Source organism: Mycotypha africana, assembly GCF_025528875.1.
Source record: "Mycotypha africana strain NRRL 2978 chromosome Unknown BDF20scaffold_12, whole genome shotgun sequence".
Classification (NCBI taxonomy): Eukaryota; Fungi; Mucoromycota; class Mucoromycetes; order Mucorales; family Mycotyphaceae; genus Mycotypha; species Mycotypha africana.
Genome location: NW_026515736.1, coordinates 340,829 through 367,295, shown reverse-complemented (window position 1 = coordinate 367,295; position 26,467 = coordinate 340,829). Strand labels below are relative to the sequence as shown.

The window sequence follows — 26,467 nt, the reverse complement described above, 5'->3', positions numbered from 1 at the left end:
TATTTCAAGATGGTAATTGATGATCCGGAAGAAATAAGGAGAGGGGAATCATTAAGTATAATTTATTATCATTTGGGTAAGAAGCGGGGATATCAATAGCAATAATAACTACCGTGACTAGCATCATCGTCGCTGCCAATATCATAATCGCTGTTATCGACCTCAATATTATTCGAGCTGTTTGCGCTATTATTACTACTAACTTCGTCAAAGGGTATATTTCGGCTTTCATCATCGCTATAGTCAAAGTAACCATAATGCGGAGAAGAAGAGAAATTATAAATGTTACTATTACTTTCTGACATGTCAATATCACTATCAATATATTTTTGACGGAAATGATGAGACAATTCAGCTTCATCCTCTTCAGTATCATAATGATTAGATGAGGTATCATTAACCTCATAGCACTCTTCGGTGAGGTAATTAGACGAGCTGTCTTCATCATATTCATCATCACTATGAAGAGTTGATAAAGTATTGAAATCTGGTATTGGATTAGATTCATACCCATCATTATGGCGCATTTGCTCCGCATCCTCATCGCTGTCGCTTTCGGTGCTACTGATACTGATATGCTCACTCGGTGATCTTTCCTCTCTATCAGTGTCATCTGTTGTAAGACCATCATCTAGATCCTCATATTCCACATGATCATCGTCCACTACAAAACCTTCAAGATCTCTGTTATCCTCATAATCGTTATCGCTGTCACTTGCGACTTCAATAGGTTCCTCTTGGGTATTTGAGAAAGCTGGTCTTCCTCTTGTTCTTGGTATATCTACTTCAGGATCATAACTTCCGTCAAATTGTATCTCGCATCTGGCGCAAAAATTGTCCTCATCCAGCTCCCAACCGCACCGTGAGCATCGATGTCTAAAAGATATAAAGAGATCAGTATACTTGAAGATTGCTTGTGACTACGATTTCCACTGACACTATGCCGTCGTCATCCTCATCTATTATATAGCTGGATTGGTTATCATGCGGAAATAGTTTGATCCAATCTTCGGCATTCAATTTTCGTTCGGCTACAACTTCCTCTGTTCTAATCACATCAGCTGTATAGAACATGTTACTATAGCCGTTGTTCACTTTTTGGTTAGACGTTATCGTTTCTGTCCTCTTTACCCATCTTTTGTAACGCAATAATGTGAATAGGTCGTCGATTGACTGGTGTTCTACATAACGGACAGATTTTATTTGCTTTCAGCCATTCTAAAATACAGCCACCACAGTATGAATGACCTGTCAATCACAATAAAAAAAGAAAAAAATCAACGACTGAGTACTATTAGTAACCCTTTAGATCTTTACGTATAAACTTTACCACAGTTTAGAACATGAGGATCTTCAAAAGTATGTGTACAAATAGTGCATGAAAGCTCTACCGATCAGACAGGTTAATAAAAGAAAAAAAACTCAATATTGCGGCTAGATTTTGTCTATTCATTCTTGTTCACCTCCTTGGAGCAAAATATGTTTCTCGTTTGAACCTTGATCCATCGGCGTACTACTGATGATCTACGGATTCAAAGGAAGAAAGAAAAAAAAGTTAAGATTCTTTAAGAGCGACAGAGTAAGCGTGACTTTAAATGTCGCGAATCATGCAGCCATTCGCATAAACTACGCGGGCGATCTCACAAACAAATGTGTTGATTAACCAAAGAGCAGAATATGAAAATGTATAATAGCTTATAAAGCGGACTCCTGTCTTCAAGCTATGGGCAGCACTTGACGCACGATTCGCTCATAATATGTGCCTATTGCCAGCTTGTAAGACTACTAGGTTAACAGCTGAAGTTATGTCCATTGTAAACGAAGTGAGGACAGAGGCTCTCGAAATATGTTTCCATCCGCACATCAGGGCTTTGCACGCAGAGTTGGTCGTATCTCAGGAATTGTAATAAAAGAGAAAAAAATTGTTTACAATATAGCAGAACTAAGGGCTACAACAATAAACGCAGCACAACCAAAATGCTCAGCCGGGAATGGTAAAAATTATTCCAATTAAGATAGTATAATTAAGCAACGAGCAGTAGATACAAGGCAACATCTTTTCGAACACAGATAATAAGCAAACAGGAAAAAATGAAGCGTCTGTAAAGGCCTTGGAAAAGCAAAAATCAAATTCCTGATAAAATTACAATGGTTTGGGTAGTTTTGACAAATAACGTAAGGCTAACGATGGAAAACTCACTTTCAGCTACGCTTATTTCTGACATCAGTTGACGGTCAGCTGTACAATCTTCAAACGAGTGAATGTAGACTTATATGCTCTGTGAAGAGTTCCTTCAAGGTATATAGCAGAAGACTACATTATGAAATTGGCGGCTATAAACTCTAGTCAATTCGCAGGCGACAAAGTTATTCACGAGCATCAACAACAAATAGAGAATGATATAGCTCAGCAACCTTTATCAGATGTTACAACAACAGATCCGCTTAAATACTTGGTATCATCAGATGAAGGAAGGCAAGCCATTACTCTTGAAATATTACTCTTCAGGTAAGTCTATAAAGTACAAACGCACTCGAGAAATTCAGAAAAAGTGACATTATGTCCAACTTTGTTTTAAAGACCGTAAATATTTCGCTGATAGATCGATACAACAAGTTATTATGTCAATTGAAGATAGAGGTTGATTGACTTAACCATCAAAGCATACATCTACTATGGCAGTTTATGAAAGCTATACGTATACAGCCATTTCAAAATTGTATGCCTTACTAATAAGCATAACTCTAGTAAGACCCACGTCTTCTGCTATAAATTTTTTTTTTTTCTTCTCCATTCGCCTCTGTCAAGGAAAATAATCGAAACGAGATACGAACCAGCAGAGGTAGCTGTGTCTTTGTTTGCTTAAAAATGGCTACATAGCAGAATAATCTATCAAGCGAACTCTCTCTCTGACATAGCCAGGTCGTTGTTCGGTGTGACATTTCCTCAATTTGATCCCCCTCCTAGAGAAAATAAAACATAGAATTCATTGCTGCAACACGTCAAACTATTGCTAGGAAGGCTTCTTATTGCTGTCATTATTCTTTTTCTTCACCATGTATTTCAACAATTCTACTGTTTTTGAGTCTTAAGCTTTACATAATGGCTGTCAACTCAATGCCAATTATCGCCTTCGTGATAAGTAGTTCTCATCATTAGAGAGTATTTTGTTGAAGCCAAGCAACTATGCCAATACAAACAAATATTTTGACATATAAAATGGTACGCAAAGGTGAAATGACACGTTTGTTACAGATATCCCCAACCTTAGCGTTTTGATAGAAAAGATACTGCACATTTAATTAATGTTTTTGTGTCTAAATCTTCCAACCATAACATATAACAATAGTAGCGTCTCGCTTCCCATAATAAAAAGGTTTATTCATACTTTATTTTAAATATACTCGAAAGTTAGCTAGTCATAAATATAAAATAGTTCCCAACTAAGGATCTAATATAAAAATAAAAGGATCTGATTAACACATTGATCGAAAAAAAAAAAGCATTTCAATAATGTCAACTCTTTATACGATAAGTAAAGACGAAAATTCAGGGTGTCAAATTGAATCATTAGAAATCATGTGAAGAAATTCAACAAAATCAGGTTTTGTCAAACATCATTATAGTGTCTTGCTTATCAATATAAGAGAGCTAACGTTGCCTAAAACCAAGCTAGTTGTTAACTTACCGTAAAAAATCGTAGTTGAAAGAAGAAACAGGAAAGTTAAAAAAATTTTGAAAAAAGAAACTCGAATTTATGAGAAGGGGAAAAAATTTATTTTTTTTCTTAGCCATCACGCCGTCACGTTGTTGCAACTGGGTTGGCTGGAAATGAAGTAAAAAACGATGAGCTTCATCGAAATTCATTAAGTTCTTATGTATGACTGAACATAAAAATAAAGCAAAGTAAAATAAAGAGAAATTCAGACGTAAGGACGAACTGCTCAGTTGACGCTTCTCAAAAAACTCATGATACGGGCCATTGGAACTTTAATGAAAATGATTAGTCGCAAAGCAGAGCATTAACCACGGATGAATGCTTTTCTTATAAAAAACCATCATAGGTCTTACGTCTGATTGCTTTTATTTGTCAAGAGCAACTTGTATCTACATGTAAGTTATCATGCTGATCGAAAAAAGCTCAAGGTCATTTCCCTTCGCCTTGTAATAAGCTGCAGCTAAATACTGACCCATACAAATGCATGCATATAACGACTCTTTGAGCCATGTCACCCTCAAAATTCCAGTTCCTGCAGCTATAGGGCTAATTAGATTAATTTCCCAGATTCTGCAAGTTATAAAAAGCGTTCATGAACAACTAAAACAAAAAATACTTCAAACATTAAAACCGCTGAAACAGTGTATTCGGGCAGTGTCTCTATCTCAAATGCTGCTCTAATTTAATCATTTGTTTCTTCTGGTCATTTTTTATCATTCAACTGTAGGTTGTAAAACGCGTTCTCCCGAATGTCATCAATTTGATATTACAGTGTTTTAGCTTCAACTTTACACTTTATACAAATTTTATTGGACAATATATATATACAATTTAGATAATTTTAAATTATTTTAGGATGAAATGGTATAATATTCTTGGACGATTTATTGAATAAATAATTGTAGACATTATTTTGAAGGTCAGTGGACATTTTTCAATTGATAGTGGCATTACTTTAAAGTACTACGAGACGTAATGAGTATTTTAGTGTAAAACAGGTCTTATCAGCAATAGATACATGGTTGTGGTTTACGAGACTTTATTTATGGATCATATGAATTGATCTACGCGTTAAACTAATCCCAGACACGTTCTTCCACCGCGTAGATAACGGTCGTTGTTGTCAATCCTAATAAAAAATAAGATGTTGTCAAACTAGCATTTACAGAAAATAAGTTTGACATCTTTCCTTTGATTTCCATCTTCTTCTTCTTATTCTTCTTTCATCTTTCTTTCCTCATCCTGATAGCTACTACTCAGCATGTACAAAGCCAAAATCTTGCAAAAAATCAAATCGGTGGCAGAAGCCCATAAGAATAAAGTCAAAGATGAGTCCTTCCGTAAGTAACACATGAGCGCGCTGCCACAAATAAGTTATAGTAGTAATCCTCAGATTATGTTTTGTATGACTAGTAAACATCGAGTGCAAGGATTGCAAAACACTCGGACATTTCAACAAGGCATACCATGAATGCAAGTTTTACAAAGCAGTTTCTGCGGCTGATTGGTAAGTATCATGCTCTCACTGCAAGACAAGTTTATGTTTGCTTAACGGAAATTTAGTTGGAAGTAGCGGTAAGAAACGTAAGCAATCAGCTACAATCAAGGAAGAAAAGAAGCAAGCAAAGAGAAAGAAGAAGCAAACAACTGGAGATATCAAGTGTATCAGTTGTGGCTTAAAGGGTCATTCTACTTCTCGTTCTCTCGAATGCCCCAATCACATTGCTTCAAAGGAAGAAGTTATCACCTCGACGCTTGGAGAAGGCTCCACTGTATTCACGAGGAAGCTCCCTCTTACGTCTGCTGTAAAGCCAGCGTTTCGCGAACAATTCCAAGAAAAAGTCATCTCTTGCTGCTCTGACATAAGGAGAATAGTATTCTCTAGTCAATTATTCGTTAACTCGTACCTCATTCATTATCAGGAGAATAGAAGGAATGCTAACAAAGGCGACAAGAAAGACACTGATAAAAACAGCAACAAAGGCAGTAAAGAAGCCAACAAAGAAGACAGCAAGAAAGACAGTAAAGAAGCCAACAAAGACAGGTCTATTCCTGATGTATTCTGCCAGCAATTCTGGTATTCAGTTGGTCAGCTTATAACGGGCAAGCAAGTTACTCACAAAACGGCATTATCCGAGGACATAAAACAGTATTATACAGACTTCAAGGCAAAGTTCCCTACTATCGAAGTAAAACACAAGCTGACCGTGGGATATAGTCATTGCCTTACAGAGGCAGCAAAGGAATTGAGCGTCTCTTACACGAACTCCATTGTAGAGCGCTTCGAGCAGCGCTTAACAAAGTTCCTTACTTACAAGTTGAGAACTATGCTCCCGGTAAGGCTGTAACCGAGTACCTTCTTAATGCTCTGCTGTTTTATTCATTTTATTTCTCTTTATACACATTCTAGAATATCAAACGCACTGATGTACAAAGAATTGTACAGCTGTATTGTTACCAATCTGTCTGTCATGGTCATCCTCATTGGCCAGAAAACCTCGAGCTGGCGGCTGTTGACAAAAACCGAATTGAATTACTCTGCAAACAATTTGAAGAGTTCATTCCAGGAGAAGTAACCCTCGTTTCTCTTTCTGCTGCTCCTGCAAAGTTTGTTAATGCGTTATGGAACATACAGTTTACGTACGAGCAAGAACATATACAGCATAAACCGTACGATGTCCGTGTCCTACCACTTCCTCAGCGTTTCTTTCTCTTTCCTACTCCATCGCTGAAATGGCGTTTCATCGCGATAAGTTTAAATGCTCTTACACCCTTCATGTTTCCCGGAAAAGTTGCCAAGGGTTATACAGCCCAACTCGAACAATTCTGTAAAGTCTTCGACTTCAAAAAGTTTGGCTTTAAGAGGTAAAACTATAGAAGAACTTCTTCAGCAAAATTATGCCTAATAGTAAACACACCCCTATTTTTGCTTCTGTCATAGTCTAACCGCTTTGAAGGAAAGTTCTGATGTAATGTTTCGAAACATGGTTAGGTCGGACGGCTTTACTGTAGACTTTTTGTTCAGCCGCAAAAAGAAAACAAAAGAAGACATGACCATTCATAATCATACCTTGACTTTGGAAGATTTTTCTTATGACGAAGTACAAGACAATTACAGACCCGCTTTCCTTGATCCAGGGCGAAGATCTGTCTTCACAGCGGCAATCGGACTAGATCATAACAAACATCAAGTACGCAGCTGCTCTACCAAGGAATATTATCATATGACCGGAAGTATCAGATACGCTGCAAAGCTGGAAAAGAAGAAAGCAGGCACAATTAAAATGATCGAAAGTGGCATACCAACCGCCAAAACTTCTATCATCGAACAACATGACCGTCATGTACAATATATATTGCAGCACTTCGAAGCCTTGTTCTCTTTTTACGGCGAGGGAACTGCTGAAGACAGATTTCGTTTATACCAGGGTCAGGAGCGTGCTGCCAACAACATGGTCAATTTGCTTATTAATGGAACCACAAAGTACAATAAGCAATTGAGGTTGAAGAAGAAGAAAGATCGAAGCAAGTGGCCAAAGAAGAATACCGACAGAATGGCCTTTTGTAAACGTAAAAAGAAGAAGAAGAAGAAGCAAAAGGTTCCAGAAGAGAAGGAAGAAGCAGATGCGAGAGAAGTAAGCGATGTTCTCGCTAAGAAAGATAGGTAAGGTTTTTAAATGATAAGCAATTCATCCACTATTCGCAGAAATATTGATAGAACTCATGCTTTCTACAGTAATCCCCTGAAGAACAAGTGGAAGCCTGAACCCTTTAGTGCAGGCGACACTAAAAAGATCCCTTTGATTGTAGTTGGTGATGGCATGTTCGGGAAGAGTGCAGTGCCCATCAAAGGCCATAAGACTGGTGTCGTTGGTGTTCTGTGGCGTGCATTGAAGCGAAGAGAGGCTGCTGGTGATCTCCTTGCCGTTACAATTGATGAATACTTGACATCACGCATATGCAATTGTTGTCGCTCAGACACATTGAAAGCATTAGACACCGTGCGTGGCTGTAGTATCCTTGTTTGCAAAACCTGTAAGATACTATGGAACCGCGATGTCAATGCAGCAAAAAACATGATGGCCATCAGCATTTCGGTATGGAAGTCAACGGGAAGACCTGCGGAGTTTTCTAGAAAACCAAAATCACCCGCATCAACCACTTGAACACCATCCTCTAATCGCCAGCACGAAGCTGGTTTGATTTTTACAGGTAAGCATCTCAATTTTTGTGTAGTTCAATCTTGAAATTATAACTTGAAGGTCTCAAAAATTTACTTTTTTCGTCTAGTTATATTGCGGCTTCGTCTAAACCCAAAGCTAAAAAACTGTACCCTACAAGACACACTTTGGTCTCAAGACGATAAGACCCTCCGTTTTTCGGATTTAACATGCTTCCATTTCCCCCATAAGAAAGGAAAAACTAAGATTAAAATGCATGATTTCATTATACGTTCCTGTGAATGAGATAACACTTGTAGAGTGTAACTTCTCAAAATGATGCCGCTCAAACGGCAAACACACATTCAATGATATCTGTACTATTAATGGTATTTTTGGTGAGATGTTGTATGAGGTGGTATGTTGTAGATTCCTGGGTTATGGATCATCTGACTAAGTTGAACGTAAGTGTATAGTGAACGGAACATCTGTGTCGACAATAAAGGGTTGACAAGTTGGCCTAAAATACTGTGTGAAAATTCTGCGGATTGTCTGTTTTGCTTTTTACAAAAGAGGATAGTGGCAAAGATTGAAGATTATCAGGATTTCCAGCCTCATATTATGGTTTCTCTACGCTTGAAAAAGACGTGATTAGGATCATCTTTAAGGCAGAGTTGCTAGACAATTGATCTGTTTGCTTCGTTTCCTAGATCTCTTGATATAATATGTACCATCCCCTTAAGCATAAGCTTCTCTGGCCGATTTCTCGTGCAATCTGTGGCACACAGGGTAAATAATGAAACATCGGCAGTAACGCGTTTTCCATGCTTTTATACCAAAAGAAGAACCATTTATGCGCTCTTTGTGATGGCATTCCTTTTCAGCGCCGGTTCCTTGAATTTTCTTATCCACGTACGTCTGAAAAAAGAAAAAATATAGCTTTTTCTAAAAAGTTCTCGAAAATTTAGTAAAAGTACTAAGTACTCTAAGCTTTTCTCCCCTTCTGTTGACTTAAAATCATTTGTCAATGTTAATACGGCTTTAAGAACTGCAGATGGCATGTTTTATTTGATCTATTTGTAGTTTGCTGAAACTAATTTAGCAATAGTTTGGAGTTGAATGTTACTCGTTCCCTCATAAATGGCACCAATCTTTGCATCCCTATAGAACTTTTCAACGCCTAGTTCTCGAGTAAAACCTACACCACCGCACCATTCAATTGCCTAATTAGATAGGTTCAAGAAAACGCTGTTAGGGAAAGACAAACCTTTACGTTGTCATTGAAAATGCCTGCTAACTACCTTTGATGCAGCATGCTCAGCCACTTGAGAAGAGTACAGCTTGGCCATAGCAGCTTCTTTAATAAAACTTTTGCCTTCTTCCTTCAACCTGGCGGCGTTGTAAGTTAAAAGACGGGCAGCTTCAATTTCCACAGCGATTTGAGCATATTGATGCTGCATAGCTTGAAAATCACCAATGTATTGCCCAAATTGCTTTCTCTGGAAGAGGTAGGGCAATGCAAGATCATAAGCGCCTTGAGCGGTGCCAATCATTTGAGCAGCAATACCAATACGTCCTTCGTTCAAAATTTCGATGGCGTATTTATAACCCTTGCCTACTTCCCCGAGAATATTTTCTTTGGGAACGCGAATTTCATCAAAGTTCAACACACAGGTAGACGAAGCGCGAATACCTAATTTGGTTTCTTTCTTTGCCACCTGAACTCCCATATCCTTTTCCACGATAAAGCATGTAATGCCCTTGTAGCCTTTTGACGGATCCCTAAATTTCAAATTTGATAAGTCTGTTTGCTCCTAACATCCCTCTTCATGTGTAGAATTTTGTTTGCAACTAGTTTACACATTAGCAAATACAAGGAAAATATCGGCTTCTCCTGAGTTTGTGATCCACATTTTTGAACCGTTGATTATGTAATGATCACCTTTTTCTATAGCTCCTGTTTGCAGTGCGAAAGCATCGGAACCAGAACCCGCTTCTGATAAACAGAAACATCCCAAAGATTCGGTAGCAAGCTTGGGAAGGAATCTTTTCTTCACGTCGTCACTACCATATTTACGAACAACTGTGCCAACCAAAGTGTTCTATTTGCAGAAAGCTTTGCTTTAGCTTGTGGATATTCTCGTGGCAGCGCTTTCTTTTTTATATGATTTGTACCTGAACGTCACAAATTACACTAACAGCAGGATCAACCTTCGCAAGTTCTATGATTGGAATAATAACGTAATTATTAGGCATCAAACTTCCAGATACGACAAGTTATATATGTATGGCAAGGCAAGCTGTACCTTCAATGGCAATAATAGCTGATGTAAATGAACAATTTGAACCATCGTAGTCGGCTTCAGTTTCGATACCCATCAGCTGATCAAAAATAGTCAATATAGTCATAATATTTATGGGTTGTTTTTCTTTTTTTGAGAGTGAAGCTTCATATACTTACACCTTGTTCAAAGAGACCCTTCAAAACTGATTTATCAAGCGTTTCAGTTTCATCCATTTGAGCTACTTTAGGCTTTATAACCTCGTTGGCAAACTTGGCAACTAACAGTAATAGAATGGAGTAAGACATGGTCTGCCCTACTCATCATGGCTCTAAATCACTGCATAAGCAATCTCACCTGTATCCTTTAGCATCAATTCTTCCTCAGTAAAAGCTTGAAGTGAAGTCGGCAATACAGCAGCTGAGCGTGTAATAGCAGAATTTGTAAAGGCTCTAATATGTTTCAATAGGTGCTCAGCAACAAACTTGATGCCAACTGTATTAGCGCTTTATTATCTTTCGTACCTTTTGAGGATAGAAGAACGTGCAAGCTGATGAGTTAAGTGAACGGTCGATTTGAACATTGATATAAAAGTCGGTGAACAAATAGTAAGAGAGCAAGGTTGTTTGCCGAAGGTTACAAGCGAAAAAAAAAAAAAAAAAAAAAGAAGAAAAAATACTACCAGCACATCAAGGCTCAATTTAAATGGTTATCACATGTCTGCACAAAACTCTAAATTACTCTTTGACATAATCTGCTTCCCCACATCTCTTTATTTGAAACAGCGCAACTTTTTGGCTGACTAAACCAGAAATTTTGCTTTTCCAAACGATGAAAGCAGCATGTTAGTCCAGTAAAAGCTGCTTTTCATCATTTGAAGCGATCGGTGATGGCTTTTGAGTTCTCTGCAACTATAAATTTGGACAATTGATTATACATAGCGTTTTAATTTTAGTGAGTCGCTTTGCACTGTCTAAGGATACCGCATCCTTTCATTAGCTGGAAATTATATATGAATAAATTATAAACTTCAAAAGTTATACTGTCCAGGGTTTATGCATTTAAGCATTTACTTGATTATTCATTTGGTGCGTTACTCTATTGATGCTACGCAAACCGCTCGACACGGGTGTTTTGTTGCTCTAGTAAGTGAACAGTAATATAGTAAATTGGATTGTCACTGCTATCGCAATAAAGAACAGCAAACTAGACTGCTTCTTAGATCGCTTCTCTAAATAAATTGGAAGGTCTGTTTTTTTAACACCTTTTTTTTTTTTTTACTTTTTGTTCAACTTCATTCGCAAAAACAGATCTTCTTTCTCCTCATCACTCTTTTGGAAATGTCGGTCACCTTGCAGAATAAACTGAACGAAAGGCGTTATGGAATAGTTAAGAATTATGATCCCAATAGTTTCCGTGCGTAGCTTTTGATCCTTTCTGTCGACTGCATCAATGATATTAATACGTTGTTGTTTTTTTCGCATATTGAAATTAAAGGCAGAAATGTTTATGCAGACAAGTTTTTCATTTCGCGACTGGAGCTCGAACGAGAACTCAGCGGCCATGATGGCTGTGTAAATACACTAGAGTACAGTATTATATCAGTTCTTATACAAGAAAGACGCTAATACCAACCATCCTATGTGTTTATTATAGCTGGTCCTGTTCTGGAGATAAATTATTGACCGGATCCGATGACTTGAAATTGAATATTTATTCAGCATACGAAGATTTCAAGCTCATTGAAACAATAAACACTGGTACATACAATCAAAAAATCTTTTGATTCAAAAAAGATCAATAACAGAATAAATGGTTCAACCTCTAGGACATTCCGCCAACATTTTCACAGCAAAGTTCATGCCCAAGACTTCTGATAATATTATTGTTTCTGGTGCCGGTGATTCAGAAATACGCATATTTGACCTAAATCATTCGGATGGCTCCTCAACACCGTTGGAAATTATGTATGTATGTCACCACGATCAAATAAATAGAATTTGTACCTTTGAGAACAACCCTTACGAGTTTCTAACTTGTTCTTATGATGGTAAATTACACACTCGTATCTATTCATGGATTTCGATCGAAATTTAATTGAATTGTGCAAAAAAAAATAGGCACAATACGGCATTTTGACAGACGACAGCATCATATCTGCTCAAAGCATAACATCCTATCCTTCATAACACGCCAAAGTAAACCAGCCAGGCAATGGCCTCTTCCACAGACAAATAGAAAAGGCTGTCCAAAACCTCTCGTTATCGGAAAAGAGGGTTTTATGCTCAATGCATTATCCATCAGTAGATTATACCCACATTATTTTGCTGCTGCCGGTGGCAGCGGCTCCATCTATTTATTTGACAGACGAATGATGACGGCATCAGACGCTTCAATGAAAAGCCAGCCGTATTCTGGTGCTGCAAGCAGCGATAAACCTTCACAATGTGTGAAACGATTTTCAGCCCCACTAGGTAGACGCAGAGACCACCTAGCACGCATATATCCTGTCACAGCATGTAAATTCAGTCAATCGAACGGTTATGAGGTAGGTCTTTCTTTTATTTGTTCTTTTTCCTGCATGAGAAATAGGCATTCAAAAAATAACCGGATATATAGCTACTCGGCAGCTGGTCTTTGGGCGATGTTTACTTGTTTAACATCAATGATTCTGTAATTGAGAGGAGCAACAAATATGCTACCGGCATTCGTTACAACGATAACATTAACCGTATTAGAGGCAGATTCAACTCGCCTACGCCATCAGATTTTGACGGACAAAGAGGGATACTAACACAAAATAGAGAAGACGAAGACAGCGAGGGTGATATTCAGAGAAGAAAAGCGACATGGGAAGCTATACATGAGTCATTTCGCATGATGAAACTGGAGTTTGCCTTGATGGGTGTGAATGATTTGACCCAGCATTTAAATAACCCGCTTATATCTATTTCCGACTTTGATAGAGCGCTGGGTGATGCATCAGCAGCATTTATGTTTGCATCCATTATAAACCATCGTAGGCTAGACAGAGATAATTGGTATAGTGCAGAAGATGAAGTAGCCGAAGAGAGGTCGTCAGAAAATACTACAACAAACGATAATGACGATGATTGGACGATTTATTTCTTTGAACATGAATTGAATAGAGTGAGCGAAAAGATCCAACATGCCCAGAGGGTGCTTGCAACTATAGGTTCACCTCAGCAGCAGTCATCGGCGTCGGAGGAGCAGGCATACGTTGACTGCTGGCAAATATATTGGTGTTTGGCGACTGGTTATTGGATATTGAAAGGAGGCTATCAGCCAATCGCTGATTGCTATCGAATAGTCTATTTGAAAAAGTCTCTTGATTATCTCGAAAGAGCTAGAGAAAGTTTACTATACGCCTACAGAAGAGAGTTGCCGGGGGATCAAGACACTTCTTTAGCAATTCCCTCGTTGAACAACGGAAATCACGGATATAGTAACTATGTCTACTTGAAGATGATTATCATGTTTTATAACACTGTCAAGGCGACCCTAAATCGCGAAGAAAGAAATGGAGGACAAGAGATACCTTTAACCACTACCCATGAGATGGTATCTTCAGGGGAGGGAGATCCCTTAAGTGATGAGATAGAACAGTATTGTCCTTGGGAGCAGCTTATGTACATCACTTTGTATGACCCGCGTGAAATTGAAGACTTTCTACGGGCCTTCGGCTTCTGGGACACTGATACTGCTCGGTTTCATCGTCCAAATTGGATAAACTCTGCTGTAGCTCTTGCTTCGAATCTTGATAACGGCATCGAGAACGGAGATAATCAAAACAGCGAGAACGAAGATGAACAAGATGATGACAACGATGATGACGACAGTGATTGCGAGTATTTGTCTTTTGGCTCGTTTGGACTATTTCCTGGTAAAGTCGATAAGGTTTTTGAGTCTATGTCAGATGCCGGTAAGGTAGCCCCAAGAAAAAAATATACAGGCCATTTCAATTATGAGGTATGTATGCCATAAGGATTGTTTGAACATAGACATCTATGGCAAATCACTAAACAGTTTTTTGACGCTGCATTTTGTTGCTTTAGACGGTAAAAGACATTGATTTCTTCGGTTTAAATGATGAATATATTGTCTCAGGAAGTGATTGTGGCAATTTGTTCATTTGGGATAAGAAGTCTACCAAAATTGTCCAAATACTAAAAGCTGACGATGATGTTGTTAATGTCGCCAGAGTAAGTTTTATAGCATTCATATTTATTGCTCGTGATATACTCAATTTAATTGTATGCTTTGGATTTCCATTTCCAGGGACATCCCACTTTACCTATCTTAGCCGTTAGTGGTATTGACTCTACAGCGAAAATATTCACACCTACTTCCAAGCCGTTCATTACCTCTAGAGTACAGCAACCTTGTAATCCAGATTCTTATTCAAGTTCTTCTCGAATGTATGATCGAGATCTAATAGTTGATGAAAATGAAGCAAACAATCGCCAACGTCTTCCTCCGTATCCCGACATAGATGTGCTTGCCGCATTTCGAAGGGGCACTGTTGATTTGGAGTCTGAAATAGTACGTGTTTACCTAGAGGATGACGACGGTAGCGAAATCAGCGAGAGCGAATATGAAGATGAAAGCGAATAATGAGAGAGATATTACGAGCATTTGATGAGCATAATCGCTACTTTACCCTTTCTCCTTACGCCACTGATATGCATATATAAATGATACGACGCGATAACTTATTATTATAAGCTCTCGGAGATACAAAATAAATACCAGCATCAACTTACAAACTTTTACCGAGGTATTGTGGTCATTTTAATTGTTTGCTAATAGACATTTATGATGAGCATTCAAAGCAATAGAAAGGCTGCCGTTATCTGCTATAATTTTCCTGAAGTGTTCTATATGGGCAGGAAATGCGTAGAGCAGTTTGTTAAGTACTAACTTCAGTTCAGACTTTTACTTTGAAAGATAGCTCTTTTTTATTCACCGCTCCGTCTTCAAATTGCTTTTCGTTCTCTAAACCATTGATTAAATATTTCTTTGAGAATTTTTTATCAAAGCTTTATATACCGTTTGAAACTCACATCAGCTGCATCAGTCCATCAATATTCTATAAATCTATTATAATGTCTCTACTTATTCTGAGCGTTCTGTAAGATTTAGGAAAGTAAAATGATAGCAAAAAGTCCTAATTGTAATATTTTTGAATAGTTGCTGTAATCTACGTGTTATTATGGCGCCTGGGCTGCCATAAGTCAAAGAATTTACAAAAACTTACCCCTTGAAAAAGACCAATGGGTATTTAAATCTGATATCGAAAGGGAAAGTTTATAATTGAAACGGTTATAAGTGACATTAAAGAATACTGCAAAGAGCTTTGTATATGTACAATAGTATTTACATTGGCTATATTAAACGCCTGGCTCAAATTAGGATTTTTATCAGTGCGCGTGTGCTTTGGTCGAATAATCCGAACCGTGAATTAATAGACCAAATTTCGAATATTTTGGATATGAACTGGGTATCTTACCCTCTTCAGTTCTACTGATAGTTTTTAAGCGCAAAATAGTGAACAACCTATGGGAAATCAATTTTCTTATGGGTTAGGCAAAGCCCTTCTGATGAAATGTCAAGTCTTCCTTTCCAGTACCATCATTGATAATTAAAAGGGCTATCTGTTAGTGAAATTGACCCATAGCACATTTGTGAATAAGTTCGCTGTCACCTGTTGTACTATTACAAGTTTTTATCACATTTGTAATGGCAGTTTTACGCAATAGCAGAGGCAGTACAAAGAAAAACCATTTAATCTTAACATGATAAAGCCTATAGTGTTTGGCTCAAGTTTTGGATAATATCACCCCGCATTAATTACAGATTCAGAAAGTATCCTCACTGGTAATGTGCGTGCATTACTATATATCTGCAGATACTAGGTCAGTAGAACATAATTCAGTCGACTGAAGATGAACTTGGTTTTGAAATCTTTGTCTTGATTCTATTAATTAATAAATCATCGGTTGTATCTATAAAAGGACTATTCAAATCGGATATATACGGATTACAGGAGTGTTATAACACATTTGATTTACGTTCAATAAGCCGTTACTAAAGTCAATGTAGGATGCTACAACCTTTCTAATTTTTTTCCATGGAAATTCGAGATTGCTCTTCTCGAGTAACTTCCGATATCATGAATGAGCTGTTTAATTTTGCATTACCGGTGTGTTTGTCGTTGTCACCAATCGTGATCGAATTGTCAATCGACAGAGCTGGGTCACCGAGAGTAGTCGTCAATATCCTCATCAAGAGTTCAGGATCAGCTTCGCAAGCCTACTGACCAGTGAATTAGGGCTAAAAATATAAGCAACATTATCTTTATGCTTTCACCATTTACATTGATAATGGTATATCTATAAGAATAGGTACGCTATGACGCGTAAAAAATGGCAATTCGAGCCATACTCTTGCTTAATTATTTAGCGCTATCTTTGTCATTAAGAGCCATTATTACTATTAGTGCCGAAAAATACTGCTATTCGATTGGACGCTGCTCGTTCTACATGGACAATAGGAATTAGTTCGTTCAATGTATATGTTACATTATATGTCATTTGTCGGTGGTTTGGAGAGGGGTCAAATGAAGCACTTCTGTCCATGGAGCTTTTATGGTCGTTGAATATTAGTGTGGTTTCTTCATACGCGCCTTTGATAACATGGATAGTATTTTCAATTTTTTAATTGCTTGTTTTGTCAAATACTGATAGGCCAAATCCGTAATACATGCAGATAACCATTGTCTATTTTTAAAATTACCTTTACCTTACTCTGTATCTGATTTTGCACTTTTTGGGGATTCTAGCCAATTCGCGTCTAAAATTTTAGTTTTGGGAAATAACAAAAGTTAATTATCAAACTTAGATGGGCAAAAGTGAAATCTTTTGAGCTTTGATGGCAAAAAACGAAGAAATAGCCTGGATTGGAGCGGATGGAAGAGAACTTTTTTGTAAACTCACATTTAAGACGATTATATTTGGATCAATGATCAACAGTGAAACTCACGTATTGTTAAAGAAAGGCAGAAATGACTAAACATTCTGGGGGCTGAGCCAATCGCACTACAAAAGCGGCTGTGCGTTTTGGCTAATAGCAGAGACACTGTTAACTATCGGGGTCATTTAAGAACTGATCTTTTATTGTTCGTCGCTTTGGTTGCAAAGCTAAAAATAAACGTGATGGCAGATACAAATGTTTTAATTTTTATAGCCAAAGCTTATCATGTACAAACCGAACAAAGAGTAGAGGATTTCTTCAATTGACTTTGCACACTCCGATTGATATATAACTATGGCATTACATAAATATCTGTTCACGCACAGTTGTCTGTGCTCAGTTTTTTCCTCAGTTGAGATGCACTTAATTGTCCTGTTAAATGTTGATGGCATAGAAGAACCTCGAATATGGTGAGCCACCAAGAATTAAGCTCATTGATCATCTACGTCACTGTCATTGCTGTCTCTGTTTGAGAATTAAAAATAGCTAAACTTCATGCATAAAACTCAATATGGTAATTGACTGTTAACAATGGGTTACACGCACGTCTCTTCCAATGATGTATTGTTTATTATTTGAATGTCAATTTTCTATCGGTTACTCTTCTGTTTGCATAGTCAGAACGATCGAATCCTTAGTGAGTGAATCCCAAAAAAAAAAAAATACAGTCTTAATTTGGCTACATATAGCATGTGATTTTGAATAAACTCATATGGAACGGAAAGGTACAACGAAAACGCTTCTCAGATCTGATCGATGAGCAATAACAACATACTTCCAAATGACCATTTTTTCAGATCAGGAGCGAACGTAGAAAGGTTTGTTCCTTTTCATGGAAAACTTTCTTTTCAAAACAGACAGACCAATTTTGAGCTGTTGTTCTCTGTCATGATACAGGAACCAGCAGCCTTTACAAAAAGAAAGCATTTCAAATGTTCGTTTCTGTGGCTCTTTTTTTATTCTTTATTTTTCTTATCCGACAGGAACTACCGTTACTGGCAAGTTAGAAATAAACAAAGAAAAAAACAAAGTAAACAAAAGTAGGTCTATTTTGATTTGTAATGTTTCTTTGTACCCTAAGTTGGGGATTCCCGTACAGTTTTTATCATAATGGGAAGTGATAATATGTCCTTTGCAGCCTTTGAATGAAAAAAGCCCAAAAATCGGTTATTCGCTTAAAAGTTATATACAATTTCAAAATGGAAAAAATGCACGTTCTTTCGTTGAAGATCAATGATGTATAGACTTGCTCATAAAAAGTAAATTGAGAAAAGATATTAAAAGTTTCTGGTAGATTTGGACACAGAAACTACAAAAATTTCCGGAAGAGGCGGGGTTGGCCCTGGGTTACAAATGCTTGAAAATGAAAAAAATGCAAGTGTTAACCATTTGTTCTCCATTTGGCGAAGAACAAAAAACTCTAAATGTATATAAAGTATTCTGCTATGCATGGTTTATTTAGTATTACTGCTTCCAATTATAACCTTTTTTTTTTTATATTTGCCAGTCAAAAGCTAGTTCTCCAACAAAAACTGTTGTATTCAGTTAGAACCAGGTCTACGGGGAAACCCGACCTGAAATATCTGCTTTTCGTTTGAAACACAGTCAACTGGTCGTTTCGAATGAGTCCTTTTTATGCGTGCAACATAATTTCTATTGCTTCAATTCAAGGAAGAAGAATGTACACTAACATTTTCAGTAAGAAGTGTAATTTGCTTATTAAAGTTTTGATATAAATTATTTTTTCAGGTTATAGATACAAGAATCCAGAATATGCAGAGATTGAGTTGGAGGTTGTACGAACATTATGCACAGAAAAACGTTTGTTTGCATATATCCCAACTTGAATTTTTTTTTTGTTTTTTGTTGAACTCCTGCTCATGAAAAGTGGAAGGAACTCCTTTGCCTGTCACGAGTAATTTCTATTTAGAACGCGATCGGGCTTTTCGTCCCTTATAATTTTTGGGCCAGATGTTTCAACTTTGGATTTTGAGCATATATCAACCTGGAAAAAAAAATTGGGTTAGAAAAATAGCCATATAAAAGCAGTGCTAAATCTGCATCTAATTGTTATATTCTTTCATTTGATCTACTTTTCTCTTTCACGTTTTTTTACTTTTTGTTTAAAGAGATATCCTCATCTTTCTTACCTAGGAAAATGCATATTCCTTGTAAATTCTTAACGTTAGCTATCATTGCTTCTCTTGCCTTGATGGCCTCTACTCAACCAGTTACTGATGGTGTAACTAACAATTATGGAATCAGTAACAAAATCAGAAACCCTAGATTAGGTGGCACTGTCATTCCTCAACAATTAAAGAGACGCCAAGTCATTGATATTGATTTGACTGCCGGTAAGTTTATGATGGTTCATGCTGTCAATGCTCCTGCTACTGCTTGTGAGCAATCACTTGCTAAACAACAAACTTAAACTGTAGGTTCCCAACCTGCTGCTGCTCAACCCAGCAATGCGCAGCCCGCTCCTCAGCAGCCTGCTGACCAACAACAACCTGCTGTTCAACCACCCGCCACACCCACTGTAGTTGCTCCTGCTGCTACATCTCAAAATGCTGGCCCTGCTACGGAACCTCAAGCTTCCGAACAACCTGCCACTACTGTTATCTTGTCTGCCTCTCCTTCTTCTATCCTTCCCACTGCTGCTTCAGATAGCTATCCCTCTCCTATTCCCACTGCTGCTCCTACACATACCTTTATCCGTCCCAAATTCAGTGCTACTTATTCATACGACCCTCATTTCACATATACTTACAGTTTAAAGGATACTGATCCTTTGGATGATGGTAGAAAGTTCATGAAGAAGCAAAAGAAGAAGGGTAAGAAACAATCTTCGTCTAGAGCAGCCGCTCAAGCTAGAGCCTCAGCTTCCGGCGCTGCTGCTTCTCGCGCCAGGCCTGCTCAAACGGCCACTGCTCTTCGTCCCGCTAAACCTACTCACACTGCCTCTGCTTAAAAAAATAATAACTTCATACGTTGTCTATATTCTCGTTTCGCTTTAAGATCCCCGTTGTAATTTATTAATTGTAATTATCTCTTTTTTTTTTTTTTAATTCCATCGTAACTTATTCTTATTGTTCATACCATTTTTATCATAATGCCGTCCTCAAAAAATAAAGTAGCAGTTATATCAAGCTCTTTCTGTGAATTTTCTTTTTTTAAAATTGTATTGTGTGCTCAATGTATATAGTGTGATTATTGAGGTCATTTAAGTGATAGTGAAAGAGGCGCCCTTTCAGCATGGTTTTGTTCTGCCTTAAATTATTAAGCTAGTGGAATTTCTGGATTTTTTGTTGACCCATCTCCACTTGGCATTATCAATGAAAAGAAATGGAAAAATAGAAAAATGGGAATATATATGTCTTAGGATATGGCCGATTTTTTCAGACGATGTCAATTTGACCTACAGCTTCACTTATACGGTCCCTGAGCGCTTCAATTGCTGCTAGCTTATGCTCCAATATTTCATCCAAATCTTGTAAATATTTAATAAATTGTCCTTGTGTTTTTGTGTTGGTTACTTGAGGTTCATGCTGTGGTTCATTTTGTTGTTGTTGTTGTTGTTGTTGCTGCTGCTGGTCATTGGTTAAAAAGAGCGTTGATGCTGGTGATGACTCTGCTGTAGAAGATACGTCCAATGAAATGTGAGCGACTAGTTTCGTTTCCTTTTTGGTGCATTCTGTTATCTCCCTGATTTCCGCTCGATGGAATTTGATGAACTCATCCATTTTTTCGAAACTTATAAAGCTTGGCATGTTTGCCTTTGTCAGGTTATGCTGTACCGTGCTGCTGTTGTTACTGTTATTGCTTTCATTACTGATGATACTGACACTGCTGTTACTGGTACTACTATCGCTAATGAGCGTGTTGGGGTCAGTAAAACTGGACGTCGGTGTTTCCTTAAGATGTTGCTGCATATACTGCACATGATGCTGCGCTGTTTGGAGACGTGTTTGTTGGGGTGATGACTTACGATAGTTCTGTTTCGGTGATGAAGTTGCTGATGTTACAGAATCGTACGGATGATTATCACGAGTGACATGACTGGCCTTAGATACAGTAGAAGATTGCGTAGAAGAAGTAGCATTTGATGAGGTTGATGCGTACAGAGAGAATGAGCGTGGAACGGTCGAGAAGGATCGTTTGATTTGCAGTGATAAAGGTCGATTAGAAGACGTGGACGTGGTTTGAGTAGTTTGTTGCTGATGATGTTGTTGCTGTTGTTGTTGTTGCTGCAGAAGTAATAATTGCTGCTGTTGTTGCGTAGTAAAGGATATAGAGTTCGGTCTTTGATGAGATCTGTGTGAATATTCGGTGGTATTATCATTGATCATAGTGGAATTCATTCCATGCTGCTTTTGTAAAGATCTGTGTTGTGTGTTCGAAGTCAAAAAATGAGTGCTTTCCCTGAGATATTCTTCTTCATGTTCATGTGGGAAATCGACATCTAAAATATTTTCCTCATCGTCAAAGTCATAAGTATCATCATCAAGAATATCTGATTCATTACTGAAAAACTCGTCATCATCATTATCCAGATCATCATCTTGTAACAAGTCATCATCATCTGTATAACTTGCATCATCTTTCAATGGTGATCGAGGGCTCTTCATTCCTGGATGCTGCATATACATATTCGATCCAGCAGAAGTCTTTTGAATAGGTGACGAGCGTCTAGCACCTCCCTGATCACCCTTAAGCTCCTTTACACGATCCGCATAACGAAGTGTATTTAGTGTATGCTCACTGTTAGAGCCACTGGGTGAGATGGTAGCGATCATGCAGGTTCTTGAATGGCCCACGAAAGAATCTTTTAGCACTTGCGTCAACTTACTCTGTCTAAAAGGTGTATGTCTCTTATCTAAATCCAAAGCACGGATACATTCCTTCAACGCTAACAGACTTTTGTTGATTTCTGCTCCTTCCATCCTTGTCTTCACATCAGCTTCACCTCTATCAGCGCCTCTTTCTGAGCCTGCCAGGTCGATAAAACTTAATTTGCCATGTATCTTTTTTCGATTCATCTTATGTTTCAGTAAAATCTGAAGAATGGCATGAGAACGCGATGATGTATCGTTTGCTCCAGTGCTGCCTGTACTCCGAATACTACTTCCATAATCAAACACTTGTATCAATTTCTCAACGTTATCAATCGGATATTCTTTGAGTCCTGTTATAATGACATTATTCCTTCCGTCTTCTCTTGCAAACAGTTTCTTTCTTTCATTCAGCAAGTCATAAAGCTGGCCTTGATAGATCTCATACAGACCGATCCAAGCTGACAGGTGTTGATTTTCTGGTTTACGCAACATAGCAAATATATCTTTAGCAGCAAGAATATACAATCCCTGTTTAGGGTCCAACATTGTATGCGTTTTGCCAGAGCCTGTTTGTCCACTATATAAATATGGAGATCAACATTGACACCCTTGAATAGAAATGAAGAAACATTCAAACTTACTATGCAAAACAGGTTGCTTTGCCTCCTTGAAATATGTAACTGACAAGCGGTAAAGCCGTTCTTTCGTAGACTATATTATTGGGGCAGTTCAAGTCAAACACATCGTCGAATATAAACGAATGTTGCTCAGTGTATTTTGTGAGATCCAGCCGTAATTTGGGCTCGTTAATTTGCAAACTCCTTGAGCTTGTCACAGGCGCCACATCTTTGTCACCCTTATCCAATTCTTTTCTATTTAACGGCCTCTTTCTTACACAAACACGTATTTTTTGATTCAAATCACTAGCTGGTAAGTGAAAAGGATCATTACTGCTTGCTGTTTTTGCCTGTTGTTGTTGCTGTTTCGCAGGAGACATAGGTACACCGTAAGCGTCCAAGAGTGGAGCAGAAGATTTTAAAACTCTTGACCCCTCTTCTGCATCATTCTCTTCCTCATCTTCCACTGCTGTTATCGTTTTATTACTATTATTTATTTGTTGTTGTTGATCTGAAGGATAATACTGGTATTGATCTAAATAGAGCGACCGCCTTAATTCCAATCGGCGGTCTTTAATATACGTTCTTTGCTGTTGATTCGCATTGCTGCTAATAGTGAAATCAGGTCGAGGTGCATCTGACATAGTACGGCTCCGAGTAGGTCGATCATGATGGTAGTTCACTGAGTTTGAAGAGTAAAGCGCTTTACTGTTATTGGTGCTACTCTGGTGCACACTTTGGCGTCTGTATCGGTTTGTATTATTACCGTTGCTGCAGGAGCTATTACTCGAAGCCGTTGAGGTATTGGTAAAACTCTCCGGTAAAGGTAAACGACTGCTATTCATTATACTTGCCGTACTAACAGTGGCATAGCTTTGAGGCTGCCTCAGCCCAGAGCTAGAAGTGCTGTTATGGTAAGTTGTACTGGTAGGAGTGACTGGCGATGATAGACCAGTTAACCGATTATATGCTATATTGATGTGATCATTGATGCCATTATTGTTGTTATTGCTGTTAAGTTCTGCATCTTTACGTATAGCCTGCACAAGGCCAAAAATCTTCCTTCGATCCACAGTGTCTGTTATTCCCAGCCTCGAGTAGTCTTGCAGAGAGAGCTGGAAAGGTATATATACGCTCAATATCAACTGGGTTACTCTAAAGAGTAATCATATTTTAATTCTTACTTGCGCTAAACTCTGCAGATGAGTTATGCCATTGTTGGCGAACCTAAGATGAGAGGTATATGTAAGTGGTCATTTGGCGCAAGCTGATGTCAATAATTATTTATAAATAGCTTCGCTTTCTCGTACGTCGTATAAAACTATACAACAATAAACCAAAAAATAGAACGAAAAAATTAAAAGGAAATTATCAGTTCAAATACTGACGACTTTTGAGGAACAAAGAAAAAGACAAACAGTTACCTGATCGAGATCATGTTTCTTCAATGTGTCAAGAAAAGCAGCAGACATGGGGCTTCTTCACTTTTGCTTTGTGATTAGGTTCTTTATGAGAAAAAAGTAGTACAGTTGTGATTTTTAATTTTTTTTAGGCTTCAAATAGCTAGAACAAAGGGAAAACATGAGGTTGAGAATTTTCCCTTATCCTATTGTCTTCTTCTTTACACACTAAAGTTTGTTCTTCTTTCCGTATTTGACGTCACGGGAGTGTACTGCTTTGTTTGTGTTTATTTGTGTATGTATGTGTAATGTGTACCTGAAATTCGATCAAAAAAATTTAAAAAGATAAAATGCATGCAAACTTCATTTCGAATCAAATATATTAGCATTTAATTGCCTATAGTTAGCAATCATATGTTTCTAGCCGGAGCTTGCTACGCCCAATCTATATTTAGTCTGTAACGACGCCATCTAATCCGAAGAAACAATACGAAATGAATAACAATGATGCTATTGTCATCATGATAGTAGCGTTTATTGTGCTGTTTGGCCTTCCTGAAATACATTGACTTTGAATTTTTGGTACAGGATAAGTTTATCGCACGACAAATTTTGAAGTGCACAACAACACGTGGGATTGATTTATTTTCAAAGGAGAATGGCTGGTGAACATCGCTGGTGCCCACAGAAGCTGGCTCTTTGAGCCATTCTGTCATTTAATTTGATCTACCAAATCACTGCCGGTCTACTTTCAATATCAGATAATTGGCGATGCTGCATTACAGTTTTTTAGCTTTGGGTTTAGACGAAGCCGCAATATAACTAGACGAAAAAAGTAAATTTTTGAGACCTTCAAGTTATAATTTCAAGATTGAACTACACAAAAATTGAGATGCTTACCTGTAAAAATCAAACCAGCTTCGTGCTGGCGATTAGAGGATGGTGTTCAAGTGGTTGATGCGGGTGATTTTGGTTTTCTAGAAAACTCCGCAGGTCTTCCCGTTGACTTCCATACCGAAATGCTGATGGCCATCATGTTTTTTGCTGCATTGACATCGCGGTTCCATAGTATCTTACAGGTTTTGCAAACAAGGATACTACAGCCACGCACGGTGTCTAATGCTTTCAATGTGTCTGAGCGACAACAATTGCATATGCGTGATGTCAAGTATTCATCAATTGTAACGGCAAGGAGATCACCAGCAGCCTCTCTTCGCTTCAATGCACGCCACAGAACACCAACGACACCAGTCTTATGGCCTTTGATGGGCACTGCACTCTTCCCGAACATGCCATCACCAACTACAATCAAAGGGATCTTTTTAGTGTCGCCTGCACTAAAGGGTTCAGGCTTCCACTTGTTCTTCAGGGGATTACTGTAGAAAGCATGAGTTCTATCAATATTTCTGCGAATAGTGGATGAATTGCTTATCATTTAAAAACCTTACCTATCTTTCTTAGCGAGAACATCGCTTACTTCTCTCGCATCTGCTTCTTCCTTCTCTTCTGGAACCTTTTGCTTCTTCTTCTTCTTCTTTTTACGTTTACAAAAGGCCATTCTGTCGGTATTCTTCTTTGGCCACTTGCTTCGATCTTTCTTCTTCTTCAACCTCAATTGCTTATTGTACTTTGTGGTTCCATTAATAAGCAAATTGACCATGTTGTTGGCAGCACGCTCCTGACCCTGGTATAAACGAAATCTGTCTTCAGCAGTTCCCTCGCCGTAAAAAGAGAACAAGGCTTCGAAGTGCTGCAATATATATTGTACATGACGGTCATGTTGTTCGATGATAGAAGTTTTGGCGGTTGGTATGCCACTTTCGATCATTTTAATTGTGCCTGCTTTCTTCTTTTCCAGCTTTGCAGCGTATCTGATACTTCCGGTCATATGATAATATTCCTTGGTAGAGCAGCTGCGTACTTGATGTTTGTTATGATCTAGTCCGATTGCCGCTGTGAAGACAGATCTTCGCCCTGGATCAAGGAAAGCGGGTCTGTAATTGTCTTGTACTTCGTCATAAGAAAAATCTTCCAAAGTCAAGGTATGATTATGAATGGTCATGTCTTCTTTTGTTTTCTTTTTGCGGCTGAACAAAAAGTCTACAGTAAAGCCGTCCGACCTAACCATGTTTCGAAACATTACATCAGAACTTTCCTTCAAAGCGGTTAGACTATGACAGAAGCAAAAATAGGGGTGTGTTTACTACTAGGCATAATTTTGCTGAAGAAGTTCTTCTATAGTTTTACCTCTTAAAGCCAAACTTTTTGAAGTCGAAGACTTTACAGAATTGTTCGAGTTGGGCTGTATAACCCTTGGCAACTTTTCCGGGAAACATGAAGGGTGTAAGAGCATTTAAACTTATCGCGATGAAACGCCATTTCAGCGATGGAGTAGGAAAGA

At 38.1% G+C, this 26,467-nt stretch overlaps 10 protein-coding genes across 10 annotated transcripts; 5 read left to right on the top strand and 5 right to left on the bottom strand.

Annotated features, from left to right (window-relative positions):
* Positions 1 to 26: 26 nt before the first annotated feature.
* BDF20DRAFT_895425 (uncharacterized protein) lies at positions 27 to 1,627 on the bottom strand. Its single transcript, XM_053082455.1, has 6 exons — positions 1,464 to 1,627; positions 1,331 to 1,387; positions 1,132 to 1,248; positions 938 to 1,061; positions 511 to 876; positions 27 to 237 (listed from the first exon to the last, which is right to left on the bottom strand). Exons 1-6 carry the CDS (start codon positions 1,504 to 1,506, stop codon positions 93 to 95), a joined length of 852 nt encoding a protein of 283 aa, XP_052931741.1. The 5' UTR covers positions 1,507 to 1,627; the 3' UTR covers positions 27 to 92.
* Positions 1,628 to 4,741: 3,114 nt separating this feature from the next.
* BDF20DRAFT_895414 (uncharacterized protein) lies at positions 4,742 to 5,254 on the bottom strand. Its single transcript, XM_053082454.1, has 2 exons — positions 4,976 to 5,254; positions 4,742 to 4,874 (listed from the first exon to the last, which is right to left on the bottom strand). Exons 1-2 carry the CDS (start codon positions 5,137 to 5,139, stop codon positions 4,796 to 4,798), a joined length of 243 nt encoding a protein of 80 aa, XP_052931740.1. The 5' UTR covers positions 5,140 to 5,254; the 3' UTR covers positions 4,742 to 4,795.
* Positions 5,255 to 5,500: 246 nt separating this feature from the next.
* Positions 5,501 to 6,375, top strand: BDF20DRAFT_797644 (uncharacterized protein; the record flags this gene model as incomplete). Its single annotated transcript, XM_053076298.1, has 3 exons — positions 5,501 to 5,622; positions 5,731 to 6,055; positions 6,130 to 6,375. Coding segments are annotated over 3 exons (693 nt in total), but the record flags the coding sequence as incomplete, so codon positions are not given.
* A 393-nt stretch (positions 6,376 to 6,768) lies between these two features.
* Positions 6,769 to 7,083, top strand: BDF20DRAFT_895409 (uncharacterized protein; the record flags this gene model as incomplete). The annotated part of the gene is made up of 1 exon (XM_053082453.1): positions 6,769 to 7,083. A coding segment is annotated over one exon (288 nt), but the record flags the coding sequence as incomplete, so codon positions are not given.
* Positions 7,084 to 8,874: 1,791 nt separating this feature from the next.
* BDF20DRAFT_895395 (acyl-CoA dehydrogenase/oxidase) lies at positions 8,875 to 10,796 on the bottom strand. Its single transcript, XM_053082452.1, has 8 exons — positions 10,686 to 10,796; positions 10,519 to 10,613; positions 10,341 to 10,441; positions 10,186 to 10,261; positions 10,055 to 10,101; positions 9,740 to 9,981; positions 9,181 to 9,661; positions 8,875 to 9,102 (listed from the first exon to the last, which is right to left on the bottom strand). Exons 1-8 carry the CDS (start codon positions 10,742 to 10,744, stop codon positions 8,953 to 8,955), a joined length of 1,251 nt encoding a protein of 416 aa, XP_052931737.1. The 5' UTR covers positions 10,745 to 10,796; the 3' UTR covers positions 8,875 to 8,952.
* A 630-nt stretch (positions 10,797 to 11,426) lies between these two features.
* Positions 11,427 to 14,942, top strand: BDF20DRAFT_895385 (WD40-repeat-containing domain protein). The gene is made up of 8 exons (XM_053082451.1): positions 11,427 to 11,577; positions 11,659 to 11,749; positions 11,818 to 11,921; positions 11,990 to 12,211; positions 12,282 to 12,709; positions 12,781 to 14,151; positions 14,238 to 14,384; positions 14,461 to 14,942. The coding sequence occupies exons 1-8, from the start codon at positions 11,502 to 11,504 to the stop codon at positions 14,794 to 14,796; spliced, it is 2,775 nt and encodes a 924-aa protein (XP_052931736.1). The 5' UTR covers positions 11,427 to 11,501; the 3' UTR covers positions 14,797 to 14,942.
* Positions 14,943 to 16,312: 1,370 nt separating this feature from the next.
* Positions 16,313 to 17,069, top strand: BDF20DRAFT_839405 (uncharacterized protein; the record flags this gene model as incomplete). Its single annotated transcript, XM_053079275.1, has 3 exons — positions 16,313 to 16,472; positions 16,682 to 16,884; positions 16,929 to 17,069. 3 exons carry the CDS (start codon positions 16,313 to 16,315, stop codon positions 17,067 to 17,069), a joined length of 504 nt encoding a protein of 167 aa, XP_052931735.1.
* A 2,303-nt stretch (positions 17,070 to 19,372) lies between these two features.
* On the top strand, positions 19,373 to 20,185 carry BDF20DRAFT_839403 (uncharacterized protein; the record flags this gene model as incomplete). Its single annotated transcript, XM_053079274.1, has 2 exons — positions 19,373 to 19,613; positions 19,653 to 20,185. The coding sequence occupies 2 exons, from the start codon at positions 19,373 to 19,375 to the stop codon at positions 20,183 to 20,185; spliced, it is 774 nt and encodes a 257-aa protein (XP_052931734.1).
* Positions 20,186 to 20,618: 433 nt separating this feature from the next.
* BDF20DRAFT_798542 (P-loop containing nucleoside triphosphate hydrolase protein) lies at positions 20,619 to 23,334 on the bottom strand (the record flags this gene model as incomplete). Its single annotated transcript, XM_053076323.1, has 5 exons — positions 20,619 to 20,762; positions 20,862 to 21,075; positions 21,406 to 21,844; positions 21,911 to 22,626; positions 22,691 to 23,334. Coding segments are annotated over 5 exons (2,157 nt in total), but the record flags the coding sequence as incomplete, so codon positions are not given.
* Positions 23,335 to 25,814: 2,480 nt separating this feature from the next.
* Positions 25,815 to 26,129, bottom strand: BDF20DRAFT_895336 (uncharacterized protein; the record flags this gene model as incomplete). The annotated part of the gene is made up of 1 exon (XM_053082450.1): positions 25,815 to 26,129. A coding segment is annotated over one exon (288 nt), but the record flags the coding sequence as incomplete, so codon positions are not given.
* Positions 26,130 to 26,467: the final 338 nt, after the last annotated feature.

Bases quoted from the DNA above. Each gene is read 5' to 3' on its own strand.
- BDF20DRAFT_895395 (XM_053082452.1), bottom strand. From the start codon at position 10,744: ATGTTCAAATCGACCGTTCACTTAACTCATCAGCTTGCACGTTCTTCT. The intron at 10,442-10,518 runs GTGAGATTGCTT...TATTACTGTTAG, and splicing joins ATTGATGCTAAAGGATACAG to TTGCCAAGTTTGCCAACGAG. The intron at 10,102-10,185 runs GTACAGCTTGCC...TTCCAATCATAG, and splicing joins AGCTATTATTGCCATTGAAG to AACTTGCGAAGGTTGATCCT.
- BDF20DRAFT_895385 (XM_053082451.1), top strand. From the start codon at position 11,502: ATGTCGGTCACCTTGCAGAATAAACTGAACGAAAGGCGTTATGGAATA. The intron at 11,578-11,658 runs GTGCGTAGCTTT...TTGAAATTAAAG, and splicing joins TTATGATCCCAATAGTTTCC to GCAGAAATGTTTATGCAGAC. The intron at 11,750-11,817 runs GTACAGTATTAT...TGTTTATTATAG, and splicing joins GGCTGTGTAAATACACTAGA to CTGGTCCTGTTCTGGAGATA.
- BDF20DRAFT_895425 (XM_053082455.1), bottom strand. From the start codon at position 1,506: ATGGATCAAGGTTCAAACGAGAAACATATTTTGCTCCAAGGAG. The intron at 877-937 runs GTCAGTGGAAAT...TATATCTTTTAG, and splicing joins GAGGATGACGACGGCATAGT to ACATCGATGCTCACGGTGCG. The intron at 238-510 runs GTATGAATCTAA...CTTTGACTATAG, and splicing joins CAAATGCGCCATAATGATGG to CGATGATGAAAGCCGAAATA.
- BDF20DRAFT_895414 (XM_053082454.1), bottom strand. From the start codon at position 5,139: ATGTTTACTAGTCATACAAAACATAATCTGAGGATTACTACTATAACT. The intron at 4,875-4,975 runs GTAGTAGCTATC...TGTAAATGCTAG, and splicing joins TTTGGCTTTGTACATGCTGA to TTTGACAACATCTTATTTTT.